This window comes from Microcebus murinus, chromosome 22, assembly GCF_040939455.1.
Source record: "Microcebus murinus isolate Inina chromosome 22, M.murinus_Inina_mat1.0, whole genome shotgun sequence".
Taxonomy (NCBI): Eukaryota; Metazoa; Chordata; class Mammalia; order Primates; family Cheirogaleidae; genus Microcebus; species Microcebus murinus.
Genome location: NC_134125.1, coordinates 17,759,802 through 17,779,953, shown reverse-complemented (window position 1 = coordinate 17,779,953; position 20,152 = coordinate 17,759,802). Strand labels below are relative to the sequence as shown.

Below are 20,152 nucleotides of genomic sequence, written 5' to 3'. Positions count from 1 at the left end.
TAAGGTTTTAAACGGTTGCGATCGAAGCTGGTGTGACTCCATCCTCTTCTCTCTCGGGAATTCGGGTGAATTGGACCGATGATCTTATAGACATGATCACAAATCCACCCTCATCTCTATTTTCCCCTCCACTTCCCTGCTCTCTTTAACTACAGGAAAAATGTATATTAATGGAATACATTTTGAGCAAAATGCTGGACATCAGGTTCCCTGAAACACCCCACGGGTGGCGGAGCATCGGCACTGAGCGGCAATCAGCAGCCAGCCTTAATTGAGCACTTACTATCTGCCAAGCACATCGTTAATAAGCTTTTATGTTTGTGGTTGGCACGTTCATTTTTCAATCTTCTGATGAGCAGAGTGGCTTGTCCAATGTCATTGAGCTGGTAAGTGGCAGAGCTGGGATGCAAACCCGGACCTGTCGGAGCCCGAGGCCCGTGCGTTTAATGGTTCCGTTATAACGAAGGGCCCTTCTTGTACCCACGTCCCCTGGGGCTACCACGGACTCCTCTGAGCTGTCGCTTTCTGGGAGATGGGAATTTCTAAATGAGGATGGGCACGCAGCGAGAATCGGACGTGCTGGCTGAGGTGTGGCCACTGGGGACGGCTCATCAACGAAGCTTTCACTGCAGCCACGACCTGGCCGCAGGTGTCCCTGGGCTCTGTCCCGGCTGGGAAATCCCTGCGTCTCAGATCCAAGGTGCTCTGGGGACCCCGCCGTGAAGGGCCAGGGCCTCTCGGGGAATCGCTGTCCCTTAGCGAGCGAAGCGCCTCCCTGGAGAGCCAACCGCAAAGCCCTCACTGGATTTTGTCACCCTCTCATTGCTTTTGGCGGCGTGGTTTGCGTTTTCAGGATGGGAACCTCAGAGCCGTCTACCACGCAAGGGAGCCAGTTGCAACAATGCGGGGAGGTGCAGTGAAGACATTAGTTTTGTTAACGATAACGACGACAGTAACGGTAACAAATACTGGCATTTTGCGGAGTCTGCTGGGGCCTGGGGCATTCAAAGATCCACTGGATACAATTCTAGCAAGCAAGTTACGTGTTTGATTCTATGGATATGTAAACAGGTCATTTCAATCAGCTGTAGGGATGGTGTGAAGGACAGAACTCTAGGATCCATGGGAATTCTGGGAAGAGAAACACAACCTAGCCTAGGGAATCAGGGAGGACTTCCTGGAGGAGGTGATACTGAAGATTCATTGTTACTTCCTTCCTAGACCTGTCTCTCCACGTTCCCCTTCCCCATAGACTCCAGGCTCTACATGAATGTGATTCGTATCTGTTTATACATTACTGTATTTCTGAGGGCTGGTTCCATGGTTCCCAAACTATGCACCAAGATGCCTCAGGCTGCCACCAGGAACTCACAGGGGGTGCTGTAGGGACTTTAAAAACTTTTGAGGAAACACAGTGACATCTGTCAGACCCTTGTGAACTGCTAGCTTGAGCTAGTTCACAGGTTTAACACGAGGTAGAGCTATCTTTCTTTTTTTTCCTAATGATGCCCCATCCTTGCCACGCTGGGTTTTCTGTGGATGCTAAGAAGCAAGAATCGAGCCAAAATCAACGTGGAACAGGAAATTAGGGTGGGGGAGTCCAATCTGATCCCAAAGTTTGAGAATTTTTGCATGGTTCAACAGGTCCATACAAGCCTGGAACAGTAATTAGTAGTTAAGAACGAAAAACACTATTCTTCTTTCCATTTACATGCATTGCTTTTTCCAATGGCTACTAAGTGGTCAGGATGTAACTGCTCATTAAGTTGTTTGGACCTAACGGGTCTTAATAAATGCAGGCGTTAGGGAGTTTGGGTAGGAAATCTGGGAGCACATTCCTGACATGCTGAGGGCGCTGTGAGCCGCGAGCTTCTGTCCTCGCATGAGCCCATCCACAGGAGGCCTTGGTGAATGACAGCCGCACCCGGCAACCCTTCCCGGTAGAGGGCATCGTTCCTTCTCATAGATGAGGGCTCTGAGGCCCAGAGAGGGCAAGATACTCGCCCGAGATCACCCAGCAGCGCTAGCGGGAGTCTGACCATGAAACCCAGACAGTGCTGACATAGACAGGTCTATCTGTGCCTGAACTGTCTGTTCTCGAAGTTTCCTGGGGCAGATGGATAAGGAGTGAAAAGACGCCGGCCTTGAGTCCCAGCTTGGCCAAGGCATGGCCTTGAGCGAGTCACTGAGACACAGTCTGAAGACAACCAGGGCTTATGCAATTTTCTGCCCGTTTCACGAGCTTATTGGTGGAAGATCTTCATCAATTGTAAAGCCCCGAAGCTTTGCACAAAAGCTGAACTGTAAAGTAATGGGGCGGGAAGATGCTTTTGGGTTTAGTCAGGCTTGAGTTAGAATCCTGGTCCTCTTTTCTGCTGTGTGACCTCAGGAAAGCTACTCACCCTCTCTGGGCCCCCTTTGCCTACTTTTACGTGGACACACATGCCACCTTTGCAGTTTTGTGGAGGGGAGTATGTGAAGGCTGGGGAAGGAAGGGGTTGGCACGCCAAAGGTGTATATGCAATGGGGTCTGTTTCCTTTGTTCAGTCAGTGAAACATCTCATAGCGTTTTTTTTTTTTTTTTTTTTTTTTGAGACAGAGTCTTACTCTGTTGCCCGGGCTAGAGTGCCGTGGCGTCAGCCTAGCTCACAGCAACCTCAAACTCCTGGGCTCAAAGTGATCCTCCTGCCTCAGCCTCCTGAGTAGCTGGGACCATGCCTGGCTAAATTTTTTCTATATTTTTAGTTGGCCAATTGATTTCTTTCTATTTTTGGTATAGGCGGGGCCTTGCTCTTGCTCAGGCTGGCTTTGAACTCCTGACCCTGAGCGATCCGCCCGCCTCGGCCTCCCAGAGTGGTGGGATTACAGGCGGCCTAACAACCTCATCCTTAAAAATACCTTCGGAACCCAGACCGCAGCCTCCCTCTCACTTGAGTGTCTCGCTGCCAGGATTTGGCCCTCCTCTCGTCCCCTGCTCTGTCTCCCGCCCACCTTGCCTGCTTGGACACCGCTACAGCCACCTGCCGGTTCTTCCCCGGCTCTCGGGAGGCCCGTGTGTCTCCACAGGGCCACACTCCCTCTGACACCTGCAGGGGAAGACCCTTCCTTGCCTCATCCTGGCGTCTGCTAGAACCTGCTAGAACCTGCCAGAACCTGCTAGAACCTGCCAGAACCTGCTAGAACCTGCCAGAACCTGCTAGAACCTGCCAGAACCTGCTAGAACCTGCTAGAACCTGCCAGAACCTGCTAGAACCTGCTAGAACCTACCAGAACCTGCTAGAACCTGCCAGAACCTGCTAGAACCTGCCAGAACCTGCTAGAACCTGCTAGAACCTGCCAGAACCTGCCAGAGCCTGCCAGAACCTGCCAGAAGTCCTCGGTGTGCCTTGCTGGCTGCAGTCTCTGCCTCTGTCATCTCGTGGCGTTCTCCCCTCGTCTGTGTTTCCATCTGTGCCCAGATTTCCCTCTTCTTACACTGACCCCAGCCGTCTTCCTCCAGGATGACCTCATCTTAACTCGTTCACGCCTGCAAAGACCCTGTTTCCAATCAGGGTCACAGTGACAGGCGGCGGGGGTGGGGGAGGTGAGGACTTCAACGTATCTTTTTGGGAATATAATTCAGCCCACGGCAGGAGCCGGCCAGTGTGGACTCGGCCCCTGAGTCCGGGGACTGGGGACAGGCGTCACTGTGGTTAAGGGACTGGGGCCATAGGCTAAAATCCCACCGGGGTGTCCCTGTATGGGTTTGTACCCTGACGACCACGGCTAAATGATGGTGGGGTGCGGCTGGCACAGGAGCAGTGGACGTGGAGACCAGAGTCCCAAGTTCGAATCCTAGTTCTGTCTACAAAGGAGTATTGTGACCATTATGCTAAATATGGCTATAGCTATAGATGGTGAATATACGCATATACACAGTCACAGAAATGTCCACTGTGTTTGTAAGTGTGTCTTACACACTCAGTGAATGATAACTGCTGTTGTCCGCATTTCTCTCTGAACCTTAGTTTCCTTAACATGCATATATATGTACACATACGAAGTATGTGAGTATACATGCACACACGTGTTTATGCATGCGTAGAATGTGCTCAGCAACGTGTCTGGCGTATACAGCAAGTGCTCCGTAAGTATCAGCTTATCCAATGGAAAAGGACAAGGACTTCCTTGCTTTCCGACCGTGGTGGCTTTTGCCCGTGTCCACGGTGGCCCTGCTGTTGGCGGGGCCGGCGACATTTGTCAAGCCGTTGCGGGTGGCTGGGGAAGCTGCGACACAGCCGCCATAGGGGAACGCCCCTCCACGAACGTGCTCGGTGTTACTCATATCAGATGTGGGCGAACTCACCATGAGCTTCCTGCAATGCGATTTCTTTTTTTCCCCCTAAACTGAAATTCTTTGTTCTCCTGTCGAGACCTCTGTGTGGCTTCTGGAGTCCGAGCTGGCTTCGTCCCTAACGGGGCTGCTCACGGTGCACTGATTTGAAATCCGAGCCCAGCCGATGGTTTCTGAACCCTGGATCCTGTTGAAGGCCCCGTCCTTTCCCGCGTAACCCCATGCTTTCTTCAAGCAGTGCCTGTGAGCCCTGCTTGTACGTCCCAACCCCTGGGAGCTGGGCTTTCAAGAGGGCCTGGGTTCGAGTCCGGCCTCTGCCACTAACTAGCTGTGTGAACTGGGGCCATGCTTTCGCCTCTCTGAGCTTCAGTGTCCCCTTCTTAAAATGAAGACAACGATCTACACACCCCCAGGGCTATGTGAGGAAGAAAAGAGGGCAATTGGCCATAGGACTTAGCGCGAGGCATGATACATTGGCCGTAAATGTTACAAGTGCTCCCAATCAGTGTTAGCTATTGCTGTGTGGTAGTGGTAATAATTAGAGCACCACCCTCCCCCCCCAAAGTGGAACGCCCCCTGCTAGCAGCTCAGCCCCGCATTGCGAATAAGAGGACGCGAACCTGCATCTGCACGGGGGGCCCAAGGCAATGAACAGGACTCACAAACGCAGTGGGGCAGGCGAGACGTCCAGATGGGAGTCCCGGTTTCGCGGCTGTAGCAGGTCAGAAGAGAGCTCCCTTCAAGCACAAAGCCGGGGCTGCAGGTGTATTGGATGGTGGTCCCCACCAGCAGCACGGGGTCCGAAATCAGGCGGGTCGAGTGGTCCACCTCTCCGGGGTCTGTGCAGTACATGACTACGCGGGGCGAGATCAGACCGGGCGGGAGTCAGAGGTGTTGACCACCACAGGTGGAATTAGAGAATGATCTAGAAAGGTTTTGAACTCAGCACTCGCCCCTTTTGGAAGAAAATGCATCTTTTGCTCATGAAAGGTGGCTGGGGAATGGGCCAGGGGGAAAGAGACTTGAATTTAATTCCTCTTTTAGGAATTTGCGCAGGGAATTTGCATCAGGGTCCAAAGACCTGTGCATAAGGTTGTTTATCGCACCGTTATTTGTATCCATGAAAAATAAAAGGTGAACAATGCAAATCTTTTAACAGCAAATCCCTTAATGGGGAAAGAATTAAGTGTCGTGGAACAAGCATTCCACAGCGTTCTGAGCAGCTGCTGATGACAGCAAACTGAAGAGCCTGCACTGCTTTCTACGTAGTGCTTGACTATAGTAAAACAAGCCTCTATTGTTCTTTTTTAATTAAAAATCAATGCAGGTAAAAGGAAAGCAATGAACTAATTAAAAGTAGACAACATTGTGTGATACGAAAAGATGTCCATATTTATGGGTCGGAAAAAAAAGATAACTCCCTCTATGGTCAAATATCTCTGCAGCCATTTCTTTTTCTTTTTCCTTTTTTAAATTTTTTTGAGACAGACTCTCGCTCTGTTGCCCCAGCTAGAGTGCTGTGGCATCAGCCTAGCTCACAGCAACCTCAAACTCCTGGGTTCAAGTGATCCTCTTGCCTCAGCCTCCCGAGTCGGCTGGGGCTACAGGCACATGCCACCGTGCCTGGCTAATTTTCCGTTTCTATTTTTAGTTGCCCGGGTAATTTTTTTTTTCCTATTTTTTTAGTAGGGACGGAGTCTCACTCTTGCTCAGGCTGGTCTCGAACTCCTGACCTCAAGTGCTCTTCCTGCCCCAGCCTCCCACAATGCTAGGATCACAGGCATGAGCCACCGCGCCCGGCCTGCAGCTATTTCTCTATGTATGTCTATATATGCACACACACATACATGCCTAGGCCTGTGTGTGACATGGGACACGCACACGCACACAATTAGAACCATAGAGAATAAACTTTTAATGGTGGCATCATTTCCAGAGTGTAAGATCATCAAAGATTTTCACTTTCCACTTTATCATGTTACAACTGCTTGGGTACTACTGGCAAACTTGTTGCCAGTGTAGTTTTAAGATACGCTTATATACATCTTTTAACACCAAGAGAGTAGTTTAACAGATGAAAGGGGCTAACCACATCTGGTTGCTTCTAGGGTGGGACCCCATTGTTCCGAGGAGTTTTGCTGACCCCACCTCGCCAGGAGAGAAAGCACCAGAGGCGGTCTCGTGGGTCTCCTCTGTCTCAGACGGGGAGAGAGTGAGGGACCCCGTGCAGGAACAGAGTCACCCGTGCACGGAAGGGACCCAGCACAAATTTATTTGCTCTCGTTTGGGCTTGAAATTGGCTTTTTTGCCAATTTCTTGGCAAAAATTTCTATAGTGAGCTAGTTTCTGTCTTTCTGAGCCCTTACAATGTTTGAATAATAATGATCACTTTAGTGAGTTGGTGACAGACCTTGTTCCTCACCATTTTTATTTTCCATCATCACACACACAGGCACATGCACACCCCCACATAGACACCTGCAACTGTTTGCGTGCGTGTCCAAGTTTGTGGATCTTTGGCAGGTTCATTCACAGGTCCCACAATTACCATTTTCCTCGACGTCGGAAGGTTTATGATAGGAATTGTAGATAACCCCCCACACCCCTTCCCTGACACCCTCTTTCTCTGCTAATGCTTAATATTTCTTATTGTGCAACTGGTGATTCGAGTCCCACGGAACCGGTCTACCTACCAAAGAACCACCAAGGATTCCCAGCCTGGGGGTTGGGGACTAGAGCTTCATTTAGGAGGCGTGAAGCCAGGGGAGGAGCCACTTCCAAATTCGGCTCCACCCCCTGACAGTGAGGCATCCACGTCAAAACCAGAAGCACTTCCTTTCCTGCCCCTGTTCAAGACACTTGACTCATGTCCTGCCCACATCTGGGCCCCACTCTTGGGGACAGCAGGACCGCGAGCAGGCAGAGCAGGTCAGGAGAGTGGGGAGATGTTTTCCAAACCACTGCAAACGTTTGGAACGGGGCTCCCAGGGCCGATTTGGACTCGTTTTGCTTAGCTACAACAGGTATTTATTTTTTTTTTTTTTTGAGACAGAGTCTCACTTGTTGCCCAGGCTAGAGTGAGTGCCGTGGCATCAGCCCAGCTCACAGCAACCTCAAACTCCTGGGCTCAAGCGATCCTCCTGCCTCAGCCTCCCGAGTAGCTGGGACTACAGGCATGCGCCACCACGCCCGGCTAATTTTTTCTATATATATTAGTTGGCCAATTAATTTCTTTCTATTTATAGTAGAGACGAGGTCTCGATCTTGCTCAGGCTGGTTTCGAACTCCTGACCTTGAGCAATCCGCCCGCCTCGGCCTCCCAGAGTGCTAGGATTACAGGCGTGAGCCACCGCGCCCGGCCTACAACAGGTATTTTAAAGACATGAATTCTGAATGGTCTTTCTTCTCTCCCAGGACAGAGCCACCCAGCTAATGTCCCCAGTGACCGACACACTCCCATTCTCTGCAGTCCACGCCCCTCCCTATTGTCTCACACTCACCCTCTCTCGCTCCTTACATTATCTGCCATGACATTTGTGAACAAAACCCACGAATCAGCAGGGTAGGGGGAAGGCCAGAGTCTACATGAAACAATTCCGCTCTTTCTGCCCGGAAGATCCCCCCCACCCCTGGGAGGGATTCACCACTCAGTGGCCCAGAGAGAGGGAGCGAGAGCACTCTTACTTTTCTCACAGAACGGGGGGTCGCTGCTCCAGCTGAGGTCCCACTGGCAGGTGAGCGTGTCGCTCCCCACGATGTCATAGCCGGGGTCACACTGGTAGGTGATTCTGGCCCCCCTCACGAGCTCCGTGTGAGAAGTGGTTTTCCACCCGTTCTGGATCTCAGGCAAGTCTGAGCAGGAGTCGTTCCTCGACACCTCTTCAAAACAGAAATGTCATCGTTAGGCGGGGAGGTGGCCTTTCTGCGTGGGTGTCCCTTTATGAAGGCCAGTGGAGACAGCGAATAGAAGAAAAGCCAGAAATAAGTAACACGCTTCTGAAATCCCTTAAACGCCAGGAACTCTTCTATAGTGATATTCTGCAGTTACCCCTCTCACTGGGCCGCCGTGTTGTGAGGAACACCGAGGCTCCCTCCTTGCTCTCTCTTGGATCACCTGCTCTGGGTAGGGGGGGCAGCCGCCATGTTGTAAGGAAGCCCAAGCAGCCCTCTGGAGGGCTCCGCCTGGAGAGAAACTGAGACCTCCTGTCAACAATTGGCATCGCGTTGCCAGTCACGGGTGTGAGCCATTTGGAAGTGGAACGCCTGGTGGCAGTCAAGCCATCAGGTGAAGGCAGCCCCAGCTGATATCCTGACTGCAACCTCAGGACAGATCCCAGGACACGGCCACCCAGCTAACGCTCCCCCTGAATTCCTGACCCGCAGACACCGTGAGATGATAAATGCTTATTGCTGAGTTGGGGTCCTCCAGAAAATGCTACTCAGCTTCTGCCAGGGTCTTTCTGTGGGGTGTTTGTTTCCCTCCCACAAACTCTTGTTACTGAGGTAGCAATCCAAAGCCCACTGTTGTTACTCTTGCTTCAAAGTGCCCGCTGCACAGATTTGGAGAAGAGAGCTAATCACGCTGTGTAATTAATTTGCAGCTCTTATGTGCTTCTGGGGAAGCAAAGCACCTCCATTGTCTGTCGGAAAATCATTCTGGGGAGCGAGCAATGGCTTTTCCCGGGATTTCATCATGATTTTATTTGGGGAAAGGAGATCTCATGGGTGTCTGCAAGACGAAGGGGCAGGGAAATGGCTTCCAGAATTGCCTGGTGTGTGTGTGTGGGGGGGCAGGAGCCTCTATTTTTAGGCCTTTGAAAAAAATCAGCGGAGCCCTGGATTTGGGACGCAGCTGCAATGCACAAGCGATGGATGAAAGGGGGAGGGGAGCAAACGCTGGGGACGGGGTCTGCCTTGTGCCGGATGCTTGAGGCCGGGACAGGTCTGCTCGCCTGGCTTTTCAACACGAGCCACCGCGGCGGCACCCCCGTGGGACCTCCTGTCTCCATTGCGCTGCCCACTGCATTTGTGGTGACTCCCTCTCTGTCACCATGTAGCAGAGCCCCGGCTTAGCTCTCATCCCCACTGTTCACCAACTGGGTGGCCTTGGCTAAGTCACCTAACCTGCCTTTTCTTCCACCCCCAGACTGTGCCCCAGAGACCCTGATTCAGGAATTTGCATTTTTACAAAGCTCCCTAAGCGGAGGTTCTGGAATTATCTGTCCCAGTGGGCGTTGGTTAACTTTGCTAATAATGAGAAAAGTGGCCTAGGAGTCAGACAACTTCTCTTCTACTCCTCTTTCTTTCTTTAAGAAGCAATGTGACTCCAGTCATGCCAATTAACTGCCCTAAGCCTTATTGTACTCCTCTGTGCAGTAGGATCGAGAGTCCTGTCTATCCCAAAGGGCAAAGTGGAAGCTAATTAACTAACATATGGGATATGGCAGTGCCGTGTGAACACTAAGATGAGTTAGATGGATTTATTTATTTGTTTGACTATCGTTTTGTAAGGATCTTAACTGACACTAGGAATACAGGGATCTGAAGTCAAGATCTCAGTCTCTTGGTCAAGATCAGCACCGAAGTCCAAATTTTGGGAAACATAAATGCCTGAACGCACCGAATACACACAGCCATCTACCAGTTTCATGCTCATGACAGACATCACTAATCAATCACAGCCCTCTCTTTTCTTGATTGCAGCCCAAACCTCCCAATCCTTCTCAATACAGCACTCCAGGGAGCTGCTGTTGTTTTATTGGGGCTTATTTATTATCCTAGGATTAGAGGAATAAACACATAACAAGTGACCAACACCTCTTCAGAAGGCACTGCTTATTCATCTCTGTTTTTTCATCCCTTCCCTCCCATACACGTGGCCACAGACCCTGGGCAAAGCACAGGAAGCAGCGAGGAGAACTGGCCTTTGCATCTCTCTGTGCAAAGCGGAATTCCGGGAGTTCAGAACCACATAGGCCTGGAGTCTTCCCATGGAAGGCGTTGACAGCAAGAATAGCAGGTAAGCCTTGGCCACCCTCCAGAGCTGGATTTAGGCCTTTAGGTCAGTTTGGGAGCCTCAGAATTCTCTAGATGATCACAGAAACCCCTGACCCTACCATCTGATCTCTCCACTGAATGGAAGTTGCATCTGTCTATGGTAAAATCTAGACTCGGAAGAGCAAATATCTCCCATGCCCATGGAAGACATCATTAATAAATCATGACTTTTTTTCTGTCGACTTAAGGCATGACCTTGTCTGAGTTTTTTCCTTTGTTTCTTTGAGACAGGGTCTGGCAGTGACCTCATCATAGCTCACTGCAACCTCAAACCCCTGGGCTTAATCCATCCTCCTGCCTCAGCCTCCCGAGTAGCTGGGGCTACAGGCACAATGCCTGGTTAATTTTTCTATATTTTGCAGAGTCAGGAATCTTGCTCTTGCTCAGGCTGGTTTCGAACTCTTGGCTTCAAATGATCCTCCTGCCTCAGCCTCCCAAAGTGCTATGATTACAGGCATGAGCCACCGTATCCTGTCTGAGTTCTTTTCAACATGGTCTTCAACATAAGTTGGCACAAACAACTGACAGAATCAAAATTAAATACAGTGCTCCATTTGCCATCTTTGTAAAATTAACTGTGGGTTTCCTTAACAGAAATAAATGGGAATTGCTTTCTTTCTTTTTTTTTTTTTTTTCCCCGCATCCAAACTAGCCAGGCTGTGTGTCCCTGGGAAGCATTCTCTGCAACCCTGGGCTTGCCTTTCCCATAGTATCAGCACGTGATCCTGACCTTGTCTCTCAAGGGGACTGGCCTGTCCCATTTTCACCAGCCAGGCTCAAGGGCGGGGACAGTATTCTAGTCACTCCTGTATCCTGGTTTCTAGTGCACAGCCTGGCATATAGGAGGTGTCAAGAGATTTTTGTGAACCAAACTCTCTGGAAAATACAGATAATGCATTTGCAGATGAAATAAAATAACATATGTAAAAGCTTTCACCCACTGCCCATGGTGGCACAAATCTAAGTTTCAAGTTCAGTGAACAAGAACACCTCCTTCTTCAGGATGTTGCCGGACTGAACATTGGCCAGACTTTCTGGGTAACCTTGATCAGCCTTGCATAGGGTCAGATTTTTGCCATCGGGCTGCATGCAGTTTTGGAAGACTGACTTGAGCACCGGAGGAGACAAATGAGCAACAATATGACCTCATCTTCCAGCTGGGAGGGGGAGGAAGTCCGAGGAAAGAGACTGAAGCCATGCCACCAGAAACTGTCCTCCCAAAGGTGTCTGGCTCAGGAGGGCACCTCGCCCGGACAGACAACACCAATTATCCCCCGACACCCAGGACACTGCCCAGTAAAGAGTGGGGAACCCAAAGAAAGTGGTAGCAATACCACTCTGAAAATATTTAGCAGCACAATCAAAGGTAAAAAGGCCCCTGAGAAACATAAAATAAAAAAGTAGATCAATACTTGGGTTAGCGAAAGAGCATAAGACATTCTACTATAAAGATATCTGCACCCGAATGTTTATGGCAGCACGATTCACTATTGCAAGATCATGGAAACAACCCAAGTGTCCGTCAGTTCACGAGTGGAGAACTAAAATTTGGTATATGCTCACAACGGAATACTATTCAATTCTAAGAAATGACAGTGAGTTGGCACCATTTATGCTATCCTGCATTAAGCTTAAACCCGTTATCCAAAGTGAGGTGACACAAGATCAAGAAAACGGGCTCCACATCTACTCGCCATCCAATTGGTACTGACTGATTAAAACTACGATGCTCAAATGGGGATAGTGCCCACTAGGGTTTGGGGGAGGGGGAGACACACATCTTAGGGTTGTGGTGAGCATAGTGGGGGGGAGAGGGAATACATCTAAACCTTCCAGGGGAAAGGCTAAGATATACAATGTAACCCAAAGGTCAAAAAAGGGGAAAAACAAACAAACAAGCAAACAAACTTTTATCGGGTGGTGGGCAAATGGGAGGGGGGAGGAGGGGAAGAATTTACACTTACAAAATAGGTGTGATGAGCACCACCTGAGAGAGAGTAGGAAGGCTTGATGTTTTGGTAAGGCGGGGGGACGGGAGGGCGTGGGGAGGAATGGCTGGGGCAATATATGTAACCCTAACAATATTTGTGCCCCCATAATATGAAAAAATAAAAAATTAAAAAAAATACTTGGGTTAGCCTCTCTGAGAGGTGGACATGGAGCAGGCAGGGATGAAAAATGCTCATCAGCTGGAAATAAAAAAATGCAAAGGGTGTACTTCAGCATGCATGAGGCTTCCTGACACAGCTTATGGTCTGGGAGGTGGCTTGCATGAGGCTTCCTGACACAGCTTATGGTCTGGGAGGTGGCTTGCATGAGGCTTCCTGACACAGCTTATGGTCTGGGAGGTGGTTTGCATTTTAGACGAAAGGGGTGGTAGAGAGAGGACCATTTGTATTAGGTAGAGGCGGGCCATTCTTCAAGCCCAAAGGAAGAAAGAACCAAAGACGCGCCGTCTTGCTGCAGCTGGAGGGTCTTTGGTGGTAGTGGTGGTGGTGGAGGGCTTGGTAGGATGAATCCTCCTTTTCCCTGCTCCATCCTAGAAGTCAAGATGCCAGCCAAGTTCCTGGAAGTGCAAGTGCATCCCCTAATTGCCGGCTGAATCCTGCCCATCGAAACCCCGAGATTACCCCCCCCCCCCGTGTCTCCCGGGTTCTCTGCTGCTGTCAAGAGTACTGGAGGGGGGGTTGGAGGAGAACTTGCAGCTGGGAGTGAGGAAGCCTGGCTGTGAGCACTGCTCTGTCCCCAAGGAGCAGCCCCTCCTCCTTGCTGGTCTGGAGCTGCTTCTGCCGTGATAAGGGAGCCGGCGAGACGTCACCAGTGTCCCAGGCCTCTGACTGCTGGGGACGTTGGCAGCTTGGCTAGGGCGGTGGAGCCAGTAATGAACCAGGGAGAGTTACAGGTCGGGGAATGAGGAGGGAAGGATGTGAGTGGGTGAAGGGACAGGGAGCGGGTATTGGCGTGTGTGAACTTAGCTCCGGATTTAATAGCAGGTTTCGTTTCGTTTCAAGAGGAGCAGGAGAGAGACGGCTCGCTGAGGATCAGAAAAGATAGCTCTGGCATCTGTAGACCCTACAGTACATGAACTGGGAGCTGATCCTGTCTGACGGGGCTACTCGAAAAGAAAAGTCCCCAGAGAAGAGCCGAGCTTCTGCTCAGGCAAGAAGGGGAAGATCAGGCTTTGAGAGTGTGTTGATGATATAACATCTCAGCCCCCTTCAAAGGACACGTGATGAATCTTAAATGTTATGAGGCATCGTCTACTAAATCCTCATATCAACCTTGTGGAATCGATCTCACTCTTCCAGTTTCACAGATGGTAAAAAAAAAAAAAATGCTCAGAGAAGTTCAGTGACTCGCCCAAGGTCACACAGCCATTGGTGACAGTACTGAGACTCAAACCCTGGTCCTCCTAGCTAGAGAGCACAGATACTTAAAAACTACATCTGTTAACTGCACCAATACATAAAAAAAGACTAGCGTAGCACCAAACCTCCAAACAGACATATCTAGAGGAAATAATCTTAACCTGTATCGAAACACAAAAAAGAAACGAGGTGAGGCACCTACCTATGTAGTTCATGATAAATCCCTGGCCCTTTCCAAAGATGAGGCCGGCAGGGTCTGAGTGGAACTGGATGGTGAGGTCCGGCGTGGAGGAGTATAGCTTCTGGGGGCCGCTATTCCCGAGGTACTGCCCCAAGATGTGGGGCATGACCTCATCGCCATCGTAGATGGTTAAGATGTCACTGTTGCTCAGGTTCAAGCTTGGAGGGCAGGGAGAAGAGGAGAGTCGTGTGAAACAAAATATGCACATTCAATAAGCCTTTGATTATTTTTTTTCAGGCAACATACAATTTCTTTTCTTTCTTTCTTTCTTTTTTTGGAAACAGAGTCTCACTCTATTGCCCTGGGTAGAGTGCCGTGGTGTCATCACAGCCCACTGCAATATCAAACTCCTGGGCTCAAGTGATCCTCCTGCCTCAGCCTCCCAAGTGGCTGGGACTACAGGCACATACCACCATGCCCAGCTAATTTTTTTTATTTTTAGTAGAGATGGGGGCCTCACTCTTGCTCAGGCTGGTCTTGAATTTCTGAGCTCAAGCAATCCTCCCGCCTCAGCCTCCCGGAGTGCTAGGATTACAGGCATGAGCCACCATGCCCAGCCAACACACAATTTCTTGAGACATACTATGTGTTAGCTCCCAGGCCTAACACGTAATGGGAGTGGGGTAGGCTTAGACTGCACATGTGACCAGGACAGGCTGTTCCTTCCTACAAACATGGCACAGAGATCTGCTGATGAACTGAATTTTTGAAGACGCATTTATGAAATGGTCTCGCCTACACGGGACCCATCGCAAAGTCAGACACTACATTGTAAGAAGAATTAACAGCCATTAACAGCCCCGCTATCAACAGCCATTTCTTGGGTGACAACTACATGTTGGGTTGTGACATGGGTCTTTCATTCTTCTTCAATGTAGAACACACTGACAGCTTGCTAATTATAATTCGCCTTTTCGCGGAAGGCGAAATGATCTTTTCATTTATCCAGTGGCAGATTCCTCAAAATCGGGCGAGTTATCACATACGTTTAAGAGGGACAGGGGGAGGGACAGAGGTACCTTATTCATGAAATACGCTCAAACCTGCTATCGCGGCTCATAGCATTAAAGAATGGCACATTTTCAAAGACTTGAGTGCAAGAAAGTACCTTGACACTAAATAATTGGGCAACAATGGGCAGTTAATAATCTGGAAAGCACTTGAATATACCGCAGAAACGTGTGCTGTCTTGGCGTGCTGGATGAAATTGATCTGATTGAAAGAATGCCAGGTATGCGCTCAGCATGAACGCTGTCGGTCATGGACTGATATTAACTCCCGCTCCTTTCTTTCCTTTCTTCGTTCCTCCTTTCTCTTTTGTCTCTTTCCCTCTATAGCTTTCTCTTCCTTTATCCCCCTCTCCCTAACATTGTTTTTCCTGAGCTCCTACTATGTGCCAGGGATTGAGCTGCAACTCAGCGGAGTCTCAGAGTAGTGATGTTGTCTAGACCTTTGAGCCAGAGACTGTGGCAGGAATTACGATCAAGGTAAGTGCAGAGAAGGGACGTGGAACTCAGACTGAGGGCATCCCGGGGGCCTCCCTGGAGGAGGTGCTGCTTCTTGCTCTGAAGCCTTAAGAAAGAACAGAGGACCTCGAGGCAGGGTAACAGTGAGAGAGAGAGGAGAAGGCAAAGCGTGAGGCAGAGGGAGGAAGGGAGAGAGGTCATGGTTCCTGAAGGGACTCGCCTGGCGCTCATTGTGCACAGGGCTGGGACAGGCACGGGAGGCTGCAGAGCTCTGCAGGGACCAGGCCATGCAGGGCCTGAAGAGCCACGCTTAGGTGTGTGGACATCATTTTGCTGGGGATGGGAGAGACACGGATGTGTTTTAAAAAGGAGCTGCATGACTGAGCAATCCAACGCCAGAGGAGGGGCGTTCCAGAAACCGGCCCCGAGCGGAGTTCCTGGAACCGACAACAGAAGCACAGGGGCGCTGTGGAAGGCTTGCTTCCGGAGGGCAGGGGCTGCATTGCATCCCCCAATCCCTTCCGTAGGACGACGTGTATAGTTCCTCATGTGAAGTTTTGGTCACCCCCCCATAATCTCACCAGTTTCCTCCACAACAGCCTCTCCTGATAAAAGCTGCCTGCTTGCTTGTTTTTTTTTTTTTTTTTTTGAGACAGAATCTCGCTTTGTTGCCCAGGCTAGAGTGAGTGCCGTGGCGTCAGCCTAGCTCACAGCAACCTCAATCTCCGGGGCTCAAGCGATCCTCCTGCCTCAGCCTCCCGAGTAGCTGGGACTACAGGCATGCGCCACCATGCCTGGCTAATTGTTTCTATATATATTTTTAGTTGGTCAATTAATTTATTTCTATTTTTGGTAGAGACGGGGTCTCGCTCAGGCTGGTTTCGAACTCCTGACCTTGAGCAATCCGCCCGCCTCGGCCTCCCAAGAGCTAGGATTACAGGCGTGAGCCACCGCGCCCGGCCTACCTGCTTGCTTTTCACGCATGGCTGCAAGGAAAAGCCCCCAAACTCCTCCTGCCCTTTACCAGTTTTCCACTACACGGAGCCTCTAAGTCCCTACTATGTTGAAATGCTCTGGTTGCCACTTTCTCTTGCACACAGTAGGTGCTTAGCACGCGCTACGGTGCGAAAGAACCTGCCAGAGAGTCTGTTCCACAGCAGAAATGCTGGGGCCGACGTCAGCTCTTGCCCCCTGGTGGAGCCGCTTTGGCTCTCGGCACCCCGAGGACAGCCATGGCTCCTACCTACACGCCCTGGGCTGGGCTGCTGTGGGGCGCGCTAGATGCCAGGTATTTATTCCTCAGCGACCCGCCGGCAGCAGCCGACAGCGGGTCCCAGACCCTGCGCAACTCGGCTTTGTTCTATCGCTCACCGCGGTGACCTGAATGCGCGGTAGCATCTTCAAGGGTGCAAATAGCTTTCATCTAAGACCGTGCCGCAGCCCTTTGTTCTCCATGAAGCAGGAGGGAGCGATGCACTGGAAAGAGCACACGGCTTGGAAATCGGGAAGGTCTGGCTGGTTTCATTCTCAGTGTCGCCACTCTCATGGAGGGCCGGTGGTTTCTTTGAAGTTTCTTGTCTGTGAGTCGGGCTGAATATTTCTAGTCTGTGTCACGAGCTTTGGGAATGAGGTCAAGTTTGGAATCAAACTCCAGGTCCACCATCAGCACGTGAGCAAGTCTGGCCACGTCGTTTGGATGTTATGCCGTTAGGTGCCGATTTCATTGTGGGCAGCACGATTGTGGCCATCATCGTCACCGCCACCATCATCACCATCACCATCATCATCCTCACCCTCAACCTTGTCTCTCTGGATTTCTGTTTACGCTAAATGATGGCAGATGATTTACATCAGTGGTTCCCAGCGAGGGGCAGTTTTGCCCCCTGGGAGACATTTGCGATGTCTGGAGTCATGATTGTCCCAGCTAAGGTGGGTACCCTTGGTGAGCAGGAGCCAGGGGTGCTGTTAAACACCCTACATTGCAGAAGACAGCCCCCGCCCCAAAGACATACCTGGTCCAAAATGTCACTAGTGCTGAGGTTGAGAAACCCTGACTTACGTAAACGCGCTTTGTTAACAGTGTGCAACGAACGATTGAATCCAACCTCTTCTGTGGCCCTGGGATTTCATCCGAGGTCCCCTAAGCTGCGAAGCAGACACCAGGCGCTGGACACGCCCACTTTCTTAAGGGAGATGCATGGCTGTTGATTGAGATCGGATTCTGCAGAAGCAGAGGCCAAACAAAGCTACGAGTGTCTCCTGAAGTTCGGCTTGTCTGGGGGCTGCCCCGGCTGCACCGGCGGGAAGATGAAACAGGAGGAAGGGACGGAGTTGATGCTGAGTGCATGGAGGGAAAGGCTTCACTGTGCATGTTGGGTTTTGGTCCTGCGGGAAGTTTGAGAGAGAGAGAGAGAGAGAGCGAGAGAGAGAGTGCAGAACACACCTGGAGAGAGGTGGAGCCAGGGTATTTGTCCTCCACCTCCCATCGCTTGCTGGCTGAGGGCTGCTCCCAGGTATGCTGCGTCTCCGGCACTCTGGCCTGCCCACGTGGCGGCAGAGAAAAGCTTCAGGTGAAGGGGGGGGCAGGGGCTTGCAATAGGAAGCCATCGTGGGCACAGGGTGGCAGGTGCTGCAGGCCTTGGCGAGGGTACCGATGGCACCATGTGCCACCATCTCCGTGGCTCTTCCAGCTTGAGCCCGTCCCCCACCTCTAGCTCACATAAGAGACGGCAAAGAACCCACCGGGAAGGAAAGGACTGCCCTGCTGGGGCAGGGGAGCTGCCTCTGTCGGGGTGCCACAGAGAGGGAGGGGAGGAAGCGTATCACCCTCGCTTCAGGCACAGAGAGGAGAGCCTCCAGGGAACTGGTGACCTGGCAGGTGTCTTTCTTTTGAGGCTTGGGGAAGAGTGGCTGGATTTGATGCTCGCCAAGAGAGCAGCAGTAAGATCAGATTGGGCTCTGCCTACTTGCCTGGGGCAGAGCAAAGAGAGAAAAAGCGGGTGCTGAGGATGAGCTTCCTGTGACGATGAGGGTGAGGGAAGAGTCCCATTTCCCAGGTTGTGCACCCTGCAGGCAGCAGACAGCGACAGATCTCCTTAGAAGTGTCCCCGCCCCAGAAAATACAGAACTTCACGGACAGGAGCCCAGCAAAGGGGCAAAGTCAAGAGCAGACGGGCTGAGCAGACTTGGGCCACAATTAGCACCTCGTAAAAAAGAAACAAAGCCAGCACTCTGCACACTCTATAACACAACAGCACAGGCCCTCTGGGCTCCCCCGTCCTGCCCCCGTCCCCTGTCCCCTGTCCCCTCCTTATTGCAAATTCCCAGCCAGAGGGGCCCCAAGGAAGAGGTGAAGTTTTGAAATGAAAAAAGCTTAGAGTTCTATGATTATTGGGCCGAATTGCACTTCTTAGGACCAGAAAACCTATGAAAATGAAGCTTTCACCCTGAGAAGAGAAATGACAAGGAACATGCCTGGAGCGGCACTGGAAGAATGAATAAACTTACTCTCTGCCGCGTCCCTCTGAATCTGCCTTTTGGACAGACAGGTCCCAACTGTGTATACAGATGCTGGCGATTTCGTTTTTAGTCCCCGCAATCCAAAGATGAACCTGCCTCTTCGCTCGCTCACCCCTGTATTCACGAGGGCGCTCAGGGCCCTGGCTTTGGGCCGCCCCGAGCAACGGAGGTGAGAACGTGGGGCATGGACCGCAGGGAGATCGGCCACGGGGCGGACCGGGCTTCCAGCCAGGTCTGAAGTGAGATGTCACCCAGATGCCGGCCAGGGAGACGCCGAGCGACCGGGATGTCAGTTTGACTCCGGGACGAGGGGAGATGGGGGCGTTGACAGGCAGGTAGCTTTAGTCCGACTGCAAGTGTGCGTCGTGGGATCCCACTACGAATGGTCGGTACAATGGGGCCCATCCATACAATGGAATGTTACTGAGCCACAAAAAGGCCCGAAGGACTGATGCATGCCACAACGCGAGGGAACCCCAAAAACCTGCTCAGTGAAAGAAGCCAGCCCCCAAAGGTGACACGCAGTGCTGCACAATTCCACTTATATCAAATACGCAGAAGAGGCAAATGCATAGAGACAGAATGCGGAGTGGTGCTGGCCATGGGCTGGGGTGAGAGGGGGCTGGGGTGGGGGGGTGACTGCTGGATGGGCATGGAGTTTTCTTTTGGGGTGATGAAAATGTTTTGGAACTAGATAGACGTGCTAGTTGATCACAACATTGTGAGTGCACTAAGCACACACATACACACATACATATAGTCTATGTTAAAATGGCTAAATGTATGTCATGTGAATTTCGCCTCAATTACACAAACCACCACCGCCACCGCATCTCAGGGTAGAGTGCAAACTTTTAATCCCAGTTGCGAGGCTCTGTGTAGCTCTCTTTCACGGCCCTTATCTTCCTGCAGCCTCAATCTCTGACTGTCCCTCCCAAGCCAATATTTTACCTCCAGCCAGACTGCATTACTTGTCAATCTTGCCAGAGCATGATGTTTTTGCCAGCCTCTGGCGTTTTCTGCATGCCTCCCCTCCGCCCTGAATAGCTTCCGGAGCCTTCCTGCTCTAGACCTGGGCAGCTCCCGCCTGCCCCTTAGTCTCGGTCTCCCAGGACTCGCTCACACGCAGAGCCCCCGCCGTTCCCTCTGAGTCTAGGCCGCGGCCTGC

At 51.2% G+C, this 20,152-nt stretch overlaps 1 protein-coding gene across 1 annotated transcript in view; it reads right to left on the bottom strand.

Annotated features, from left to right (window-relative positions):
• The window catches only part of SEZ6L (seizure related 6 homolog like), a 79,500-nt gene that overhangs the window by 22,686 nt on the left and 36,662 nt on the right, over positions 1–20,152 (bottom strand). Inside the window, exons 12-14 of the mRNA XM_075996816.1 lie at positions 13,961–14,157; positions 8,018–8,212; positions 4,996–5,187 (exon numbers count right to left, since the gene is read on the bottom strand). Coding sequence (XP_075852931.1) covers positions 4,996–5,187; positions 8,018–8,212; positions 13,961–14,157 — 584 coding nt within the window. The remainder of the gene's footprint in view (positions 1–4,995; positions 5,188–8,017; positions 8,213–13,960; positions 14,158–20,152) is intronic.